At 36.0% G+C, this 22,402-nt stretch overlaps 2 protein-coding genes across 2 annotated transcripts; both read right to left on the reverse strand.

Moving 5' to 3' along the window:
* Positions 1-989: 989 nt before the first annotated feature.
* Positions 990-5,153, reverse strand: LOC125467802 (cytochrome P450 72A397-like). The gene is made up of 6 exons (XM_048586909.1): positions 4,725-5,153; positions 4,277-4,494; positions 3,841-4,085; positions 2,427-2,814; positions 1,442-1,890; positions 990-1,008 (listed from the first exon to the last, which is right to left on the reverse strand). The coding sequence occupies exons 1-5, from the start codon at positions 5,005-5,007 to the stop codon at positions 1,465-1,467; spliced, it is 1,560 nt and encodes a 519-aa protein (XP_048442866.1). The 5' UTR covers positions 5,008-5,153; the 3' UTR covers positions 990-1,008; positions 1,442-1,464.
* Positions 5,154-12,144: 6,991 nt separating this feature from the next.
* On the reverse strand, positions 12,145-14,291 carry LOC103931555 (cytochrome P450 CYP72A219). The gene is given in 5 exon segments (XM_009341073.3): positions 12,145-12,576; positions 12,685-13,078; positions 13,150-13,403; positions 13,639-13,856; positions 14,012-14,291. Coding segments are annotated over 5 exon segments (1,578 nt in total).
* Between the last annotated feature and the right edge of the window lie 8,111 nt (positions 14,292-22,402).

Genomic DNA, 22,402 nt, shown 5'->3' on the forward strand with positions numbered 1-22,402 from the left:
AACTGAACCCACCCCTACCTATAGATACTCCGGTTAGAAATGCGATTATGAGATAGGGGCTTAGGGAAAAAGGTGTAGAGAAAGACTTATTAAGACTTAGAAAGAGACTTTAAGAAAAGACATTGAGTACTTGGAGCTAAAGAAAGACTTGGCTAAAAATAGAGCACAGTGGTTTTCTATGATTCGTACAAACGACCCCACTTAGTAGGATAAAGTTTTCATCATTGTCGAATGTAATTTATATAAAAGTTAGTGCAAAAAATATCATTAGACCGATCCAATTCTCATACAACCACCTTCACACATCCCATTTTACTTCACACACTCTAAAAAACTATAAAACTGAGAGTTAAAATAGGATGTGTGGAAATCACCACACCCTTATTAATTTAGCATCAGTATATCTATAGTTCTATAATACATCGTTTAATACAAACGCATGACCATCTTTATTAGTTTGATATCCATTCTTCATCAACTTTTTCATCAACTTTTGTGCAACGGCCAAATCAATCATAACTAATGTTCTAAAAATCCTCGCCTAGTGGCGGCCTAGGTGCTAGGCGGCTGGCCACCGCCCGATTAATGCCTAAGAGTTTGAAAATTAAGAAAGGGGGCCTAAACCTGGTGAGGCACCTGCCTAGTTTGCCCAGACCCGTCTAGACACCCGTCTAGGTTGTGACTCATTTAGGCAGAAAATAGATAACTTTCATTTTGCATTTTATTTTATTTTATTTTCAATAAATTGTAAGAGACTTGTTGAATACTTAAATGAGCACACATTATATGCTTGTTTCTCATGTTTTTATATGTCCAATACTTCATAATTTATGTGTCATTTTATTTTGTAGTTTATGATGAAATTATATATATTGTAAGTATAAACTACACTTATTTACATGAAATATAATGGATTTAGTTAAATCCGCCTAGTCTGCCTAGGCGCCCGCCTAAACCCCGCCTAGCCGCCTAGGCACTAAACCCCAGCTCGCTGTCCGACTAGTGCCTAGCATTTTTTAGAACCTTGATCATAACTAATCAAAGTTTGATATGGACACCAAACTGTGGTTGAAGGGTGATTTTTCTAGAAGGAGCATGAGCATAGCCTAGACACCTATCCAGGTTGCGACTCATTTAGGCAGAAAATAGATAACTTTCATTTTGCATTGTATTTTTTTTTTAAATAAATTGTAAGAGACTTGTTGAATACTTAAATGAGCACACATTATATACTTGTTCCCCATGTTTTCATTATGTCCAATACTTCATAATATATGTGTCATTCTATTTTGTAGTTTATGATGAAATTATATATATTTTAAGTATAAACATACACTTATTTACATGAAATATAATGAATTTAGTTAAATCTGCCTAGTCCGCCTAGGAGCCCGCCTAGGCGCTAAGCCCCAACTCGCCATCTGACTAGTGCCTAGCGTCTTTTAAAACCTTGATCATAACTAATCAAAGTTTGTGTAAAATGATGTGGGCACCAAACTGTGGTTGAAGGGTGAGTTTTCTAGAAGGAGCATGAGCATAGGATGGAGAAAGCTCAAAGGTGAAGTGTTGTAAGATCAATGCTAAGGCCAGTTTTGCTTCCATCATAGCAAAGTTTTGTCCAATGCAAATCCGTGCACCCCCTCCAAAAGGGAAGTATATAAGTTTGTTCTTTGTTGCTTTTGAAACTCCATCTGAAAACCTCTCTGGCTTAAACTGCGTTGCATCATCACACCACAATTCTTTGTCATGGTGAACTAGTACTGTGGGCAAGGAAATTTCGGCCCCAGCCGGTAATGAGAATTCTACAAATTGTGTTTTCTTGTGAATCATTCGAGTGAGCATAACAACTGGTGGGTATAATCGTAGAGCTTCAAGTAAAATCATGGTTACCTGGAGAGTTATACAACCAAACAATACATAATTAAGTTAAGATTGGCTTGTATAATACAAATTCGTATTCATCTTCAACATCAAAGGACCATCGAATTAAACAAAAAATGAGATGGAAGAAATTTAAAATTGTACGAAAGAAAATGCGCATCAGGAGTCTCAACGAGCTTACGCAAGCTTGGAGAAATGTTCTCTTGCCAGACCATATTCAAACTGACATGCTTAATTATGTTGTTAGAATGTGAGTCACAATCATCCATCAGTTTGATTTCCCAAAAAGTGTAGTTCATGTTCACTTTGTAGCTAGCAACATACTTTTGGTAAACAAAAGTAACTCTAGTGTTTGATGATTTCCACCATGCATGACATCAAAATGTTTTTATAGCGAGAATATATCTAAAAATATTTGATTAATTTGTTTTATGTTTCTTTTAAACCTAACGAAAATTTTCAAGTAAATATAGAACTTTTGTTTTTGAGGTAAATGTTTCTTTTTTTGAATGTGAAATGTAGATGTAAACGCATTCAATACTTACAACTTTCAGGTGATTTAGCCCATCAAAATCTGGTTTGTTGCCTCCAAAGACTTGCAAAACCTCTTCTCTTGCACGATCTTGCCAATTCTGGTTTTCACTTAGTAAAACCATCGTCCAAACCAGCAATACTGAAGTGGTCTCTTGCCCGGCAAAGTAAAACAGCTTGCACTCCTCAAGAACGTCTTGAGTGCTCATTCCAACTTTTCTTTTGTTCCCATGTTCCTTAATTTCCTTGAAGTTGGAATCCAAAAGCAAACCTAACAAGTCATCTTTTGTGGCTTTGCCTGCCTTGATCGCCTCTTCTCTTTTATTTATAATACCCATGAGTAACTCTCTGATTTTTTTGTCAATTCCTTTCATCCTCTTATTCATCTTGGTTGGTAGAAACCTACACAATAGCAGTATTATTCCAATGGGTTTTGTAAGATATATACACACGATATGATTGAAGAAAGCGAGTAAATTTAAGTTGATTAATATGGATGTGAAGAAAAAAAAAAAAAAAAAAACTCAAGTATGAGATTTAACTTGTAGAGAACCCGCCTCTCGTAGGGATTTTTTTTTTTCTACTGAAATATTGGTTCTCTAATAACTTTACCAAACAAAACCCTTCACACTATTTACAAATGACACAAAAAGCTTTGGATAATATGCTTTTATTTTCGTTGGATCACTACAAGAAAACAAGCCATAGGGCACCGGTCACCGATTTCAGTCGTTCACCGCTTATGTAAAGATCGACTGCATTGTTTTCAATAGTTAATTACCAGCTTAATAAAAATAAAAATAAAAACTAATAGGAGAAGTAATGCTAGGGAGATTAAATTTTATAAATTAAATGATGTAAAAGTTGATGATTGAATTATTACTTAAACGTTGATAAATATGTTCATTTTTATTGGTGACACATCATTTAGTTTGCAAATTTTGTCTATAAATTTAGTCTCCTTAACATTACCCTTAATAGGAGTATGTTATGCTTACCACATTTTCATTCCGTATTTATACTATCTTTCTATTGAAGGTAGGACCCATCAATACAAGTGAGTCTCACATCTATTAAAGTGTGGTACTAATGTGATATGAAAAATGTGATAAGAGTGTTGAGAATGAATCTCACATTGTTGGGATGAGGGACCTTGCATATGCTTATAAATAGACTATTCATATGGCCAATTAGTTCTATGGTAGAACCTTTTTATGGTATGAGAATAGGTTGTTCCACATATGAAGCCCAATGGCCACACGTGCTCTACATCACCCCGTTTGTGTTATCAACATGTTAGGCTTGAAAGTTTGCCACACGTGAGGGGGCATGTTGAGAAAGAAGTTGAGTTACTCTCCATATTGCCAATTAATTTTAATTATAAAGGAACTTAAAAAGTATCATTTTTGAAAGAATATATAATTTTACCTCCATCCTGGAATGTAAACACTTTGCATCGTTTTTATTGTAAGTTCGGTTTGCACTTTCAGGAGTTGAAATATTTCCCTTCCTTCTTTGTAGCTACTTCCAAATGATGTTCGTGAAATTACATCGGCTGTCACATTTTGAAGATAAGGCCAGACATCTAACTCACATGAACTGTCTTTGGACACCAAGCTCTCCCATTCCTCAATCATCTCGCTACAACTTTGATAAAATGACGGTAACATACGCTACAGCAAACAAAGAACAACAAAGAAGGTTAAAAAAAAAAAAAAAAAAAAAAAAAAAAAAAAAAAAACAGGAACGATCAATTTCATGATATAATGCACACCTAATAATAATCCGATTGAATCAAACTGTTAAAACTTCAGAAATTAACTTGAATAATGAATATTGTCAAGAGTATATGTATATATAATACCTTTAGCTTCTCTGAATGGAATGCTGGGTTAACAATTCTTCGGTGTTTTGCCCATTTATCACCTTCATAGTTTGCTAGACCTGTTGCTAACAACTTGACTAGCGGATTTAGTGCTGGCTTTGGAAAATCCTCGTGCTTTGTAAAGATGTCTTTCAAATCTTCTGGATTTGTGATATTAACCCTTGGTGTTGGGCCAATCCACATAAAAGAATTCTTACCTGCATTTTTATTTTTTACCGTAAAAGTATTAACACATAAGAAAATTTTTACAAGAAGTCATCGGCAGTGTCTTACCACAGTTCTAAATAAGATTGTGAATATTTTTACAAACTTTCACCAAAAGCTCTCTTATTTTGGTAAGAGAACATTATACTTAGCAGCTAATTAATATTGTCATAAGGAAAGTATTAATTCTGTACAAGGAAATGACGAAAGATAACATATATACCATAAGTGCTCACAGATTGGTGGACAAAAGGGAGGACTCGTGGCGCTGTATCGTGGGAGAGGTTCATGGGTTTAGACATTGCTTCTTTTAGCATTATGGAGCTTTCTCTCAGGTCTCCTGACCAAAGCCTGTATGAATTTCCCGCAAGTCCTTGCTGCCTCAGACATTTTTCTAGGTCCTTTGGCCTCAACCACACCCAATTCAGCACCCTCCATGCGCATGCAACTATGCTAACCAAAACAACACTTAGAACGACACTAAAAGGCTCCATGGAAAGTTCCATTGGTGTGAGAGAGAAGAGAAAGAGAGATGGAGTTCAATTGAAAGAAGGAAAATTCTTATATACTTTTGTTTTTATAATACTACATATGGAGTCTTAGTTTACTATTAAATGGCTTCAATATTGTATGAAACTCGAGGAACTCCTTATCCCCCAAATCCATACAAGTCCTTCCACAAATTTTATCGTGTGTTCCTTTTGATTAAAAACAAAATAATTTTGTCCTTCCCAATCAACACTTATCATTATACCTGTGGACAAGGTTATCTTGCAACCAAGATATTTATATGGTGGGATCATCCGTCTAATAAGTGCTTTATTACATTCAAAAAATGCACCACCCGTTGAATAAAAGCTTTGTTATATATCTTGTTTTTGTGTGTAGTAAAAGTGGAGAGGACTAATTTTGATAGATTTGGTGGCATCTTTTGTCTAATAAATATTTATTACGCATTCAAAAAGTGATTTAGTTGATAAATAGAAGTTTGTTACATATTAAATTGGTAACAAGAGAGTATCTTGTTTTTGTGTGTGATATAAACGTGGAGTCCTTGGACTAATTTTGATAGATATGCATCCACAATTGCGCCATAACCACTAATGTATGGCGGTTGTTTGAGTTTAAGATTAATAAAAAATATTTTACACATCTGAAAAAAATTTCGTCGATTGGTACGTGACTGGGTAGGCGACATGTTTGACGTGGTACGTTCAATATACCAAATCATGGTCATGAACTTGATAATTCGCCAAGGAGGTGCAATCAAGCAAGCAACAAATCATGAAATTTGTACAAGTGTATGATGTAACACGACAAACACCAAGTACCCATGTAACATTTGTGAACTCCTCTTATTTGATTTTAACTCGTAATTGAGGTTTTATGCTCATTTCTCGACGAGTACGGTTCAAGGAGTCCGTGGCAATTTTCGGATCATTTTTTTTCTTCAGTTTTTGTATGATTTTATATGAATTTTACACCATATATAGTATTTTATCAAATATGTGATTCAGTATCAAAACAATGAGCACGTTTCAAGGAATCTGTAGCAATTTCAAAATTTTTTTACGATTTTTCTTTGATTTTATTCTCAAGAAAAACACATATAACCTCTTATACTCATTGCCATGTGACAACTTCTGTGTCATCACTAGGGTTTAGGGTATTATTTCATTACGTGTCACAAGGCATCATCCAAAAAATACCTGTGAGGGTAGTATCGAAATTTGGCAGTACACAACCCAAACATGTGACGCATTTTGATTGGTCCAAACTCTTGCAAAACTTAGGTGGCAGCACCTAATAAGGCCACGTGTTATTTAACAATGAATTAATTTGACATCCGAGTTTGAATCTCAGTTTGCATCCAAGTTTCATCAACGCAACTCAACCCAAGACAACTACAAGTCCAACTTAACCCAAGTCAACAATATAAACCCCTAAACGCAAAATGTCAACAAGTATTCATATAAACATACACCAAGCCTAAACAAAACTTTATGAATTTCGAAAAACTTAGTTCATTCATAAATTTAAACAAGCTTTCATCAACACAACTCAACCAAGTTAAAATATAACTCCATCTCGACCAAATTTAACAATACAAAACCTAAACACAACTTTCAACAAGTATTCATAAACCTATATTAATCTCAAATTTCAACAAACTTCATCAACAAGCATGAATAATTAACCATGAATGCTAAATTAATTTTAAAAAATTGAACATAAATAAAAAGTTTACTTACTAAGGTTTCCAAAATTTCAAAGTCACCAAATCAACAACCCGAAATTCAAAGTGACTTTAAGGGAAGGAACTATGACGTCGAATTGGAGGAAGCAAGTTTGTCGTCGATTTGGCTGAAGTAAGTAGGCCGTCATTCCTCAACACAAATTGCGAACGAATTAAGGTGCGTCTTTTGTGTCGAAAGAGTTTAAAACGAAGTATGCCACTATCGATTTCGAAGACGCGGCGTGGAAGATGCTGTCAGAGACGTTGTGTGAAATTCGAACGAAATTTTTTGAATTCGCGTGGAAGTGTTGGGCAGAGGGAGACGACAACGTAAACTCACGGGGAAGTTACAAATTCAATTTTTGTAACTATTGTCCAATTCTGTAGGCCAATAATTAATGGGTCATTTATGACCTGGTTTCATGCTAAGTTCAATTGGCTGATGTAAGCCGTTTAGATAAAATTCAACAGTTTACGTTGGTCCAAACAGATAGTCTGCATAATAGAATTTGCGAGCTTCAGGTTCATGGTAATAAAAATCGGATCAGTGGCTGCGCCACATGAGGGCCATGATAGTCCCAGACCCGTTCTGCAGCTCCCACCATATAGCATATAGCACGTTGTTTTACAAAACTGTTATAACACAACAAGTATATCCAAACTGCATGAAGGATCAATTGTGTTGAAGGAAAACTAATTCTGTTATAAATTCAAGTCCATTGTGTTGACAATGTTGCCGCCATGTGTTCAACAATTAGTTTTATGCTTATGGTAAAATTTTCCCAATACTAATTAAACTCATAAAAATTCTATAGGTTCATCCTTTTCTTTAGTTTATAAAGACCCATGCCAATCTAAGCATTATGTGTATTTTTTTCCCCACTTAACACTAGAAGGACATAGATTAGACTCATGTGAATAACGAGTTCGATATCAAATTATTGTTACGGACTTATTATATGATTTAGCTCAAACTTTCACCCCTTAGTATAAAATAAGGTTGCATCAAAATTATTATTCATGCCAGTACAAAAAAATCTCTAAATTTCCTCCCTTATATTTTGTTTAATGATGATCTAACTTAAAGGCCCTCCTAACCTGTATTTATGGCTCCGCCATGTGATTGACCCGCTTTAGGAGGCCCAAAGGTCTTAGGTCCATTCGGTACACCCTATTTCGGTGCCGACATCGTCACACATGATGGTCCTCCACCTATTTTGATGCCGACATCGTCACACAGATGGCTGCGAGGTGCACCGACCTCGGAGATGTTACGGAGCCTTTAGGCCATCTCCAACCGAAGGGTCCAAAGGGTCAGAAGGCCGAAAATAGCCTGAAAACCGTTTCCAACCAAGGGCCAGGCCAGAGGGCTGTGGAATCTGAGAGGGCCCAAGGAATCAAAGAGGGCTAGAGGGCTGGAGGGCTGGCTGCAGCCAGCCAACCAGCCCGGGGCTGGCCAAAAAATATAGCATTCCTGGCGGTTATAACCGACAGGATTGTTTAAATAAAAAATTTGAATGCCTAGCCGTTGCATTCAATTTTTTTTTTTTTTAATTTTTTTTTTAGGTTTATTGGGCCAATTTTCTTTTTAAATTCTTAAAAATTCTAATTTTTTTGGTTTTTTGGGCTAGTTATCGTTGTAGTTTTTAAATTTATGTTGTTGGATTTGAATTTAAGTTGTTGTAGTTTTTAAATTTAAATAATAAATTATGTTTGGCTCTATGACCCTTTGACCCTCGGTTGGAGACGGTTTTTCGTGACAGGGCTAAAACGAGCCCTATGGCCCTTTGACCCTCGGTTGGAGACGGAGACAAATATGGCCATGTACTGTTCATTAAAATATTAATATCTTGAAGAATCTTGGAGGGCCAGAAAGCTAAAACGAGCGCTCTGACCAGCCATCGGTTGGAGATGATTTTAGGATGCCCTAATCCAACGAGATTCTTTGGGGAATCTCTTGGATTCTAGTCGTCATAGACAACCCCACCATCACGGGACGACGGCTTCTGGTGTCATGTTGGCTAGCTAGTCCTCACAGTCTTAGGGTTTCCTCGGTTTATGGCGAGAAGATAGGGTGGCCTTGGCGTCGGGAGGTTAGGAGCACTACTGTAAAAAACGACTTGTTGTCTAGGCCAAGGCTAGGGTTTGGTGACCTAGCACGTTGCTTGGTACATCTCATCGTCTCGCCATGGGGTGCGTCTTCCAGCTGCGGCTACGACGGGTTTTAGGGTTTTAGAAATAAAAAATGCTATTCTTACCATCTCTCTAATAAAGATGAGATTCAAATACATTGGCGGATCCTATCTCTATTAGAGAGATGATACAACTAGGTAGTAAATGTAACCTTACTCTTTTGAAATTCCTTTTTTCTTTTTTCTTTTGATATTCCCACACAAACATCAACAAGTAATTTGCATATAATGAAGCATAGTAATCTTAGTATACAAAGCATGAAATAAAAATAAAAATCAAAGGGATTAGGTTTCGAGTTGCTTTTATTTTATTTTATTTGAACAAACAATATTATTTATACTAAGGAGGAGGAGGTGAGTTTAGTCTGATAATAAGCTAGTAATAATGTTATTCAAATTCACATTTAGTGAGAATTGAACTTAAGACCTCTTACTTATAAGTAATACAAGTCATGAAGGATTTGATCTCTACAAACACATACTCAATTCTTATTTCTAGTTTACACAATCACATTCCTATATAATAACACTGTTTACAACACACATGATAATACATCCTTCATAAAGCAAAAAAAGGGAAAAGACCCAAACGAAAAAGTTCTTATAATCTTTACTCGTGTCAGGCCAAACCAAAGTGAGAAATCATTTTAAACACCCACGTATGAAATCGTTCATCAAATATCACTCCACGCAACGTTTGAGTATATACACACAGGAAAGTTGCCGATAGATACTGATATATACTTTTTTCTTTTCGATTTTTTTTTTCTTTTTCATTTTTTTTTTCATATATTTTTTTTCTTTAGTAATAGTTGTTGTCATGCTATGTCAGTTCCTTTAAACTTTCTATCCAACCCATGTAACGAGCTTTAGGTCAATGTCTCCCAAACCCTAAGGCTTTAGGGCACTAGGTGTAGAAAACCTCTAACGACTTATTAACTCGAGCTAAAAAGGCTAGGAAACCAACTAACCACCATGCCTCATGCCAAGACTCTACCGTTTGATGTGAGAATTACTGCTGATTAGGCAAAACTGGCCCGGTTACTAAGCAAGGCCTCAGGTGGAACAATTATTACTTTATTATAACAAAAGCTAAACTTTACTTTATTTAGAACAAAAATTAAAAATTACATAGACGAAAAGCAAGTATTTCAGTCTCACTCCTCACAAACCATGTTGGTGTGAATGTGCAATTTTCAAAGTATAACTCATGAATTAGTGTCTAAGCAAAAATAAATAGAAACTACTCTATTGTGGGATTAACCTTCACCATGTCCATTTGTTCTAACGTTTAAAATCATCTATGGATATTAACTTAAAAAGAATGAAATTTTTTATTGACACAAAAATTAAAAACCTAACATTTTTTATTTCCCAAAAAGGAAAAAGAATAATAAAAAAAGAATAAAAATAAAATTCCCCATCTCCCCGGCAACGGCGCCAATTTCTTCATAGGATTTTTACCACCAGAAAGAGTGGGGATAAAAACACTTAAAAATACTTGCAAGAGTATAAGGTATCGTAGTATAACAGCTCAAACAAGGTCGTTTTCCACAGGGATTGAATGAATAATTGATGTTAAAACCAAATCTTAATTAATTATTTGAAAACAAAGTTTGGAAAATGTTGATTTTATGACCTAAAATATTAAAAACGAATTTAATTAAAAACAATTAAATAAATTAGCAAAGTAAATAAAACAAAAGAAAATAATTTGAAAAGCAATTGAAGCACCAGGGTTCCGCTGTCACCATTAGCAATCTTATGTAGTTTTACCAATTACTTATGATTACCCATGCAACTTTGAAGGTTAAGTTTTCCTAATGTATATTCTACTTGTGGCATTCAAATCAAATATAAACATGCATGACTCATTAAGCTTTATGAAAACCCTTTGAAAAACCATGCAACCCCTAAGACTTGATATTCGTCCTAGGTGAACTTACAACTATCATTCACAAGAAACAATACTCAATCCTCTGGTGGCATTTCGATTGAATTGCATCCGATTACTTATCTAAACATCCTAATGATAGCTAAGTATTAAGATATAGAGACAGTTTAAACACAGTGATTAATAACTCAAAGTATGCATGCATAATATCATAAACAATTAAATAAAAACTACATATTCATGCTAAGGCTCGTGGTCTCGCCCTAGCAAAAGAAATTAGTTACGAACAATCATAAAACAAAAAGAATTTTATTGAAATAGAAAAAGGATAGAAAACACCTTGAAAATAAACTTGAATCGTCAAAAGCAGTTCTCCTAACTAGTGCGTGTGTTCCCCTTAAGCCCAAATGGCTAATAAGCCTGATTTATACTAATACAAAATAAAATCCTTACTAGAAAAGGTCTTCTAAAAACTAAGAAACACAATAACTTAAAAGATTAGGACAAAATATATAACATAATATGGACTCATCAGATACACTATCAGAAATTATCATTTGTGACGAAATTTACCCGACGGATTGTTGTCGGGCAAAACCTAAGGCAACGAAATCTCATTTTTTTTGTTTTGTAGTGATATGTAATCCAAATCACCATTCATGAAAACTGGTACGGAATAAATTAAACTCTAAATATTAATGGAAAATCATAAGAGTTCTCAGAGCATACAACATGTAAACTTAAAATTGGGTAAACGGATAAGACTCGATTTATGAGCCAAAATCTTGAACTCCTTGAAATTCACACTATTAATGGGGAAGATGTAAATCACATAACTTGATAACTAGTCGTTAAAGATCATCCACAACTTTTATCTTGAACGTTCCGTAGATTAGCAGTCAGTGTGAAGGAAATTAGGTTCTCTCTTTAGCCTTGCTTGCACGTTAAAACTCTAATACGAGTTTTTCATTAATGTAACACTATATAGGTATGTGCACTGTTATAGGTAGAGAGAACCTGTTTCCTTGAAACTCATAATTATTTATCACCCATCACAATAATATCCATTAAACTGAATGTATCACACTCGGACCATATCATGTGCACTACATTAGGATATTAAAATATTCTTACTGGAGGCTACGTCTTGCATCACAGGCGAAGCTGAACTCACTGCGTCATTATGCCTATCTATATCTAGCTCATTCTTATGTAGCAACTGCTAGAAATAACATGCAAGACATATTAGGCTGCAAATATATGCATTACAACACAATACATGGTTTAGAACTTTAATGTCAAACATCGATACTTAACAAAACTAATAACGACGTTTACGTAAAATTATGTGAGCACCAGATTGAGGTTGAAGAGTTGTGTACGTTAAAGGATCATGAGCATAGGACGAAGAGAGCTCGAAGGTGAAGTGTTGTAAGATCAATGATAAGGCCAGTTTTGCTTCCATCATAGCAAAATTTTGGCCAATGCAAATCCGCGGACCAGCGCCAAAAGGGAAGTATGTGAATCTGTTGTTTGTTGCCTTTGAAACTCCTCCTGAAAACCTCTCTGGTTTGAACTCATCTGCATCGTCACCCCACAATTCTTTGTCATGGTGAACAAGAAGTATGGGGACATAGATGTCGACTCCAGCTGGTAATGATAATTTCCCAAGTTGTGTTGTATTGTGAGTGATTCTAGACACCTCAACACCCGGTGGGTATAATCTCAGAACTTCCAGTAAGATCATGGTCACCTAGGGCATATTATAGGTGCAGCTAATTATTTCATGTAAGCGATATAAAACATTCAAATTACAAGTTTATACATATAATTAGTTTACAAGAAAACATTAGACACTTACAACATGTAGGTGCATTAGCGCATCAAAGGTTGGTGTGTTATTGCTTCCAATAACCTGCAAGACTTCTTCTCTTGCTCGATTTTGCCAATTCTGATTGTGGCTTAGTAAAACCATTGCCCAAACAAGCAATGCTGCAGTGGTCTCTTGCCCGACAAAGTAAAACAGCTTACACTCCTCAATCACTTCTTCAATACTCATTCCAAGGTTTTTGTTGTTCCCATGTTCCTTAATTTCATTGGAGTTGGACTCCAAAAGCATACGCAATAAATCATCTTTATTAATATCGTCACCTGCCTTAATCGTTTGTTCTCTTTTGTTTATAATATCCATGATTAACACTCTTATCTCTCTATTAATTTCCTTCATCCTCTTGTTCATTTTTTATGGTAGAAACCTGCACAAATGAAGAACTTATTACAATAGTAGTAAATTTTTTTCTTTTCCAATAAAAAAGTTAAGTTTTACCTCCATCCTGGGATATAGACACTTGTTGCGCTTCTCAAAAGTGTTGCACCAATTCTCGCTTGCTCTTTCAGCAGTTGGAATATTTTCTTTCCCTCTTCATAGCTACTTCCAAATGCAGCTCGAAAAATCACATCCCCTGCCAAACTCTGAAGCCAAGGCCACACATCCAACTCAAATAAACCCTCGTTGGCGACCAAGTTCTCCCATGTGTCAATCATCTCGCTACAACTTTGGTAAAATATCGGTACCATAAACTGCAATGAGAAAAATTATTAATTATCACTTTATCACCAATATATATATAGATCTCCAAGAATTGTTCATAGTGTTGGATTATATGAACAATGAAAAACGACAGGGAGGCTAGTTACTTATAAAATACACACAATTGTTAATTAGATCTCCAGGAATTGTTCATGCAAAAAAGGAACAGAAGAAAACGAAAGCTCAAGAAACTTGAATGCATGTTGGAAATATACAGTACAATACCTTTAACTTCTCTAAATGGAATGCTGGGTTGATAATCTTTCTGTGTTTCGTCCATTTCTCACCATCAATATTTACGAGTCCCTGTGAAAGTACCTTTGTAATTGGATTACTAAGTGGCTTCCGAAAATCATCATATCTGTGTAAGACATCCCTCAAATCTTCTGGATTCAAAATGTTCACCCTCAGGGTGGGCCCCATCCAAATAAAAGAATTCTTACCTGCAAATTTTAGTTTTTGTTTAATTAACTAATCCATGTCATGTTTAACTTATACAGAGTACTACACATGCATGGTGATATGAATGTAATCAACTATTTGGCATACGGTGAGAGTTCACAATACATATATATTTGACAAATAAGACTTAACATACCGTAGGTGATCACCGTCTGGTGGAGAAAAGGGAGGATGTGCGGCACTATATCATGTGAGAGGTGGTTCATGGGTTTGGATCTTACTTGTTTGTGGATCATGGAGATTTCTTTCAAGTCTCCAAACAAAAGTCTGTAGGAGTTGCCCGCCAAGCCTTGTTGCCTCAGGTATCTTTCTAATTTCTTTGGCCTAAACCACACCCAATTCAGCAAACTCCATGCCCATGCTACGATGCTAACCAAAACAACAGTCAGGGCAACACTGCCCAGCGAGGCTTCCATTAACCTGTGGCGAGAAAGAGAGGGGAAAGTAAAGAGAGAGATGCAGTTTTGGTGATGAGGAACTTGTTTGAATGGGGTGGAAAATGCTTGCTTCCTGTAAGCACCTTATATCCAGTCTTGATTCACATGTAAAACGATGGTGGTACGTAAGAGGATGGCTTGGTGTCAGTTTGCATGGAGGTGTAGGGATCCAAGTGGCATTTGCACGTCTATGTTTTTTTAGTGTGCTGGGTATATGACCCGATAATACAAAGTGTAATAATACAATTGATTAAAAACTAAAAATAAAAAAATAAAAAATAAATTAAAAAAAAACCACCAACCAATAACATTAAGACACTTAGTGTATCGGTTCATGTTTCTGATATACTGAAAAATCTCTTTGACTTAGGACAAATTTAATGGTTGGCACATCATAATGATGCGTTAATAACCGAAATTTTTTTATAACATGGATAAGGATAAAATTGATGTCGCAATTTTAGAATATATTAATAAAAAGTAAATAAACACACGTGCTATAATTTTAGTGAAATCATAACATCGTATGGTGATGATTTGGAGACATCGAAATTTTTTTTCCAAATAATTCGTATGCATCAACAAATGTGCAATTTATTATGATGATACGGCTTTATATCAAAATCATCGATTGATTTTCACATGCAAGGATGGCTAAATAGTCTCCAAATTAAATGATTTTGTGCAATGATGATCTTTAGATGATGATAAAAATAAATAAATAAATAAATAATTTGAATATAATGTTTGTACGATAATTAAAGATACGTTAATCTCAAGTGGAGGGGCAAATACGTTCCCCCATAGAAAGGTCACATATTTTTCAAAAATGTTCTACACTAAATTCATCTATACTACAAAAATAAAGACTCGAACTTTGAATGTAAAGAAAGAGAGTACGCTCCGCTAACCAGCTTGACTAAACCTACATTTGCACCAAAATTGGTACTCTTATCTTTCTATTATGCATAGACTCAAATTGCAATTATTCCTCGTTATTATCAATTTAGTTAGTTTTATTCATATAGCATGAATAAATTATTTGAAAAAAAAGGCAAGTAAAACATAACCTGAACACTAAATCACTGTAAAGAAAGAACTTAAATTTTTTTAAGACATTTATTGAAATATCTTTGCTATGCTTTCTCTCATGTTAGGATACATGGATACATAGTACAGTTCTACATTCATCTGGAAAATCGCACACAGGTCATTATAACAAAGGCAATAGGCATGGAAAAATCTTTCAGCCCAACTATGAAATAAGCAAACATAATACAAAATGGAGGCAACAAAATAATCTCTTTCAACTTTGGGGTTCCAACACCGGGCTTTGACATTGTTCAAGAATTATGTTACAGATGTTCATGGTCCGTGCATCGAGGAGACAGTGATTCCACAATTTGAGCATAAATAATCTCCAACACCTGCCAAAGTGAGTTGTCGTTTGAGATTCACAAATTCTAATCAAAAGCACAGCATGATAATGCTACATTTTCCTCCAAGGCAATACGTAAAGCATCCAGTGCTTGAGATGACAAATTATCTTATTCTCATATAACAGACAGTCAGATGATACTAGGTGCTTTCCGGATGGCTTTCGCTAGATAGGGGCTGGATAGGGGCAGGAATGATGCAGAGACAAAATCACTTTATACAGAAACTGTTCAATACTGAAGGTGAAGTCCTTAAACTTCAGACCAAAGAAGGGGTCTGACCAAAAAAATCTTGAGGGCAAAGAGTGAAAATAGTTAAATACTTAAACGCTTATTTGAACGCCACTGTACATACAGTCCCTAGTGGCGCGTTTGAAAGAGGGACTTTTTAAGTTCATGGAACTTAGGTTTAATTTGTTAGGAATGGATTAGAAAAATTAGATAGAGGGGATTGTAAATGACTAGATGACACGCACCAACCCAGATATCCAAATGACACCTGAATGGTACGTGCTAGCTGCCATTCCAAAGTGACGAAAGCCATGGATATACGAATTTACGAGAACATGAAGGGACATGTAATCCAAAAGTTATGCAAAAAACAACATTAAAAAAGAATATGCAAACATTAAGAGGCAATAGTAACAATAATCCAAAAGGTAAGTGGACCATAATTTATACTAATACTAATAATACGAAAACCGATTTCTTTTTGAACATATTAACCCCCTGTTTTGAAAACTCATATAATACTACATATAAGTTTTTCTAAAACTCTACATGCCAAAAATATTCATAGCAATAAAATCATCTCTAAGGTGGTATCGAAACGCCCGAAGGCAAAACCCAAGAATCTCATAAATCAAAACAATGGTAATATCGTCGCCCGAAGGCAAATCCATAAAACCTTTGTAAATCACATCATTAATGTACTCAACTAGGGGTATCATAGTCACCCGAAGGGATAACCTGTCCATCACCTGAAGGTGAAGCTGTACGACACTGAGTTACGCCAGTGAAGAAACATGGTAGGCCCCATCACCCGAAGGTGAAGTTGTACGACTCTGGGTTACGCTAGAGAAGAAACATATACATAACACATTGACACTAGTCGTGGCCAGTGAAGCTGTCCGACACTAGTTTTGCCAGTGAAGCTGGGGGTATGTCATAAATATCCTCAATTGTGTCCTATGGCCATAAATGTCTACATACCCGTGTTGTGTGAATGTGCTGTATGATAACCCACTAGATAAGCACCGAAAACATATCTCAAAATCTCATATCAAATTCGGAGCTCAAAAGCTCAAAGCCTCATCTCATAAATCCAAAAAAATCATAATCGTAAATCCATAGAATTTTATATAAGAAAATCCAATAATTCATAACCTTTAGTAAAACGTAAATTCGATAAATCATAAATATTTTGTAAAAGCAATTTAAATAAATCATAAACTCTCTGTAAAACATAATATAAAACATACTCAATTCATGAAATATGAAATGCATGCAAGCATAATATTTTATAAAAAAAAACATGCAATTTGAGAAGGGGTCCACTCACAAGTATTCCGCTATCGGAGAGCCGCTCGAATTAGGGAGGACCGGATCACTTCCAATCGTTGCACCTAAACACAAATGGAGACCATTTACTAAATCTCTACTAAAACGATAGAATTTGGGAAAACGAACAGTGGATTCGGATTCGGCACGTCGAAAAACCTAAGGAGGGACCTTGGGTTCCATCACGCAGTGGCAACCTAAGAGGCCACGAGCCACCACACACACCGCCACACACTGAGTTGAGTCGTTGGAAAATTCGCCAGTGTCGTCGTGGTCACCATTGTGGACGGCGGCGGAGCACAGTACCTCAAACGGAGGTGCGTGTGCTCCATGTGCCGGCCATGACAGCTCTCCACGGGCGGACCTTAGAAACTAGGATTAGGTCTAGGTCGAGTCAGATCTGGGCTTTGGGTTGCTGGGTTGGGCCGGTTGTTGGATTGGGCTTAGTAGTTGGGTTGGACCCGGGTTAGGGTTTAAAGGCCAAGGATTTGGGCTGGGTTATTGGATTGGGTTTTTGGGTTGTGGGTTGGGTCAACTCGGTTTCAGGCCATGGGTTTGGCCGAAATCTGGGCAGAGTTTCTAGAGCTCTGCTTCAGCTCATTTCTTCACCATTTTCAACATTCTAACTATAGAAATGAAGCTTAGAATGAGAAGATGAGATTCATACCATTTTGGAGCTGTGTCGTGGTTGGAAATGGCCAAGAAGGTGACGGTTCTCATCGGAATCTAGGGAAAGTTTCCCTCGAGTTGTTTCCCATGTCAAATCACGTGCACAACTCACATTGAAGCTCAGAAATTAAACATTTTAATGAAATGAGGCGGAAGGAAAGGACCTCGAGGCCTACCTTGGTTGTGAATGAAAGAAACTCACCGGGAAATGTAATGAACAATGTAGCAGCATTGTGCAATGTACAACTTCGAGCTTTGGTTTGATTTCGTGATCTATGATCCTAGGTTTTAGGGAGAGATAGAAGATTAGGGAACGGTGGTCGAAATCTGGTTGTGATGGTGATGACTGTGCTTTGCTGAAGAAGGAGAGAGAGATGAGAAGAGAGAGAGAAAGAGAAAGAAGTCACATGAGGGGAAGAAAAGGGCACCCCAGAAATGGGGGGAAATTGCCACTTGTCAACCAAGGAGAGGCCCAAAGCGGAGAAATATCTTCAATTGTGAAATTATCAAAATGCCTTTAACATTCAAAAATTCGTAGAAGCTTCGTTTTAGCTTCAAATCCGATTTTGTTTGTGCCTATCTGTTCATATCGACGACTGCTATAGAAATAAAATAAAATAAAATTTTCTACATGTCAACAGACAAAAGTCAATGGAAGTCAACATTTTCATCATTCATGTGACAGATTATGTGTCATCACTAGGGTTTAGGGTATTATTTCATTACATGTCACAAGGCATCATCCAAAAAATACCCGCGACGGTAGTATTGAATTTGGCAATACACAACCCAAACATGTGACGCATTTTGATTGGTCCAAACACTTGCAAAACTTAGGCGGCAGCACTTGATAAGGTCACGTGTTTAAAAATGAATTAATTTGACATCCGAGTTTGCATCTAAGTTTCATCAACGCAACTCAACCCAAGTCAACTACAAGTCCAACACAAACCAAGTCAACAATATAAACCCTAAACGCAACATGTCAACAAGTATTCATATAAACATACACCAAGCCTAAACAAAACTTCATAAATTTTGAAAAAATTAGTTCATTCATAAATTTAAACAAGTTTTAATCAACACAACTCAACCAAGTTAAAAATATAACTCCATCTCGACCAAATTTAACAATATAAAACCTAAACACAACTTTCAACAAGCATTCATAAACCTATATCAATCTCAAATTTCAACAAACTTCATCAAGTATGAATAATTAACCATGAATGCTAAATTAATTTTTTTTTTTTTTTTTAAAAGATGAACATAAATAAAAGTTTACTTACTAGGGTTCCAAAATTTTAAAGTCACCAAATCAACAACCCGAAATTTCAAAGTGACTTTAAGGGAAGGAACTATGACGTCGATTTGGCGGAAGCAAGTTTGTCATCGATTTGAAGGAAGCAAGTAGGCAATCGTTTTGGAGGAAGTAAGTAGGCCGTCATTCCTCAGCACAAACTGCAAACGAATCAAGGTGCGTCTTTTGTGTCAAAAGAGTTTGAAACGAAGTATGCCACTGTCGATTCGAAGACGCGGTGTGGAAGACGCCGTCAGAGACGTTGTGTGAAACTCGAACGAAATTTTTTTAATTCGCATGGAAGTGTTGGGCAGAGGGAGACGACAAAGTAAACTCACGGGGAAGTTACAAATTCAATTTTTTGTAACTATTGTCCAGTTCTGTTGGCCAATAATTAATGGATCATTTATGACCTGGTTTCACGCTAAGCTCAATTGGCTTATGTGAGCCGTTTAGATAAAATTCAACAGTTCATGTTGGTCCAAACAGATAGTCCGCACACACAAGTCTGCACAAGAGAATTTGCAAACTTCAGCTTCATGGTAATAAAAATCGGATCAGCGGCTGAGCCACATGGGGGCCATGATAGTCCCGGACCCATTCTGCAGCTCGTACCATACAGCATATAGCACGTTGTTTTACAAAACTGCTATAACACATCAAGTATATCCAAACTGCATGAAGGATCAATTTATGTTGAAAGAAAACTATTTCTGTTATAAATTAAGGTCTATTGTGTTGACAGTGTGGCCGCCATGCGTTCAACAATTAGTTTTATATGCTTATGGTATAATTTTCTCAATACTAATTAAACTCATAAAAACTCTATAGGTTCATCCTTTTCTTTAGTTTATAAAGACCCATGCCAATGTAAGCATTATGTATTTTTTTATTTTTTTCACTTAACACTAGAAGGACTTAGTTCGACTCATATGAATAGCGAGTTCGATATTAAATTATTGTTATGAACTCAAACTTTCATCCCTTAGTGTAAAATAAGGTTGTATCAAAATAATTATTCATGCCAGTACAAAAACTCTCTAAATTTCCTCCCTTATATTTTGTTTAATGATGGCCTAGGGAGGCCCAAAGGTCTTAGGTCCATTCGGTACACCCTATTTCGATGCTGACATCGTCACACATGGTGGTCCTTCACCTATTTCGATGCCGACATCATCACACATGATGGCGGCGAGGTGTACCGACCTCGGAGATGTTACGGGTGCCCTCAAGATGCCCTAATCCAATGAGATTCTTTGGGTAATCTCTTGGATTCCAGTCGTCATAGACAACCCCGCCATCACGGGAAGGCGACTTCTGGCATCATGTTGACTAGCTAGTCCTCACAGATGTAGGGTTTTCTCGGTTTATGTCTAGAGGTTAGGAACACTACCGTAAAAAAAAACGACGTGTTGTCTAGGCCAGGGCTAGGGTTTGGTGACTTTGGCTCGTTGCTTGGCGCGCTCATCGTCTCGCCATGGGGTGCGTCTTCCAGCTGCTGCTACTACGGATTTTAGGGTTTTTGAAATAAAAAATGTTATTCTTACCATCTCTCAAATAAAAATGAGACTTAAATGCATTGGTAGATCTTATCTCTATTAGAGAGATAGTACAACTAGATGGTAAATGTAATATTATTCTTTTGAAATCCTTTGTTTATTCTTTTTTGATATACCCACGCATACATCAACAAGTAATTTGCATATAATGAAACATAGTAATATTAGTATACAAAGCATGAAATAAAAATAAAAATCAAAGGGATTAGGTTTAGAGTTGCTTCTTTTTTTTCTTTTTTTTTTTTGAACAAATAATATTATCTACACTAAAGGGGAGGAGGTGGGTTTAGCTTCACAATAGGCTAGCAATAATATTGTTCAAATTCGTATTTGGTGAAAATCAAACTTAAAATCTCTCACGCTTACAAGTAATACAAGTCATAAAGGATTTGATCTCTACAAACACCTAATGAATTCCTATTTCTAATTTACACAGTCGCATTCCTATAATAACACTGTTTACAACACACATGATAATACATCCTTCATAAAGTAAAAAAAAAGGAAAAGACCCAGACGAAAAGTTCTTATAAACTTTACTCGTGTCAGGCCAAACCAAAGTGAGAAATCATTTTAAATACTCACGTATGAAATTGTTCATCAAAGATCACTCCACGCGACGTTTGAGTATATCCACATATAGTAAAGTTGCCGATAGATACACTATCAGAAATTACCATTTACAACGAATTTTACCCGATAGATTGTTGTCGGGCAAAACATAAGGCGACGAAATCTCTCTCTCCTTTTTTTTTTTTTTTTTTTGGTGATATGTAATCCAAATCACCTCATGAAAGCTGGTACAGAATAAATTAAACTCTAAATATTAATGGAAAATATAAGAGTTCTCAGAGCATACAACATGTAAACTTAGAAGGATTTTTATCACAAATATCCCTGAAATTAAAAATCAATCAATATAGTCTCTTAAAATAGGCGTCGCAAAACTATATAGTCCTTTTGTCACAATTCTGTTAAAAATTCTGTTAAGTGCTGATGTGGCATATAAATGGGTCCCACAAAATTTATAGGTTTTTATCACAAATAGTTCCTAAATTGATCCACACCATCAAGATGGTCCTTGAAATTGATCCACATCATTAATATGGTTCCTGAAATTGAAAATCAATCAATGTAGTCCTTGAAAATATGTGTCACAAATCAATATGATTATTCCGCCACAATTCTATAAAAAAATTTGTTATGTGTTGATGTGGGTTTAATAATTAATTAAAAAATTGTCTAAATACCCTTTTGCACAATGGAATTTTTTTTTCTTCTTATAGTAGGGCCTACTCCGAAGAGAGATCCATTCCATAAATTCTCAAAGGCACAAGGCTTAACCAAGGCCTAAGAGGGGGTGTGGAAATAGTTTTCAACCAACAATGGGCACACCTCAGTTATAACCTCAATATCTTAAGGCAAACCTCATCGTTCTTTGCATCACCAGACCAACAAGGAAGCGTGAACAAGCTTTCCAAGATTAAGGTTGTGAAGATGTTGATCGCCTAAATGTTAACGGTGATGTTCCAGTAGTGTTGCTAATGGGCCAAGCCATCACAAAGT

The sequence above is a fragment of a genome, unplaced genomic scaffold (assembly GCF_019419815.1).
Source record: "Pyrus x bretschneideri cultivar Hongxiangsu unplaced genomic scaffold, Pyrus_bretschneideri_v1 Contig25, whole genome shotgun sequence".
NCBI lineage: Eukaryota > Viridiplantae > Streptophyta > Magnoliopsida > Rosales > Rosaceae > Pyrus > Pyrus x bretschneideri.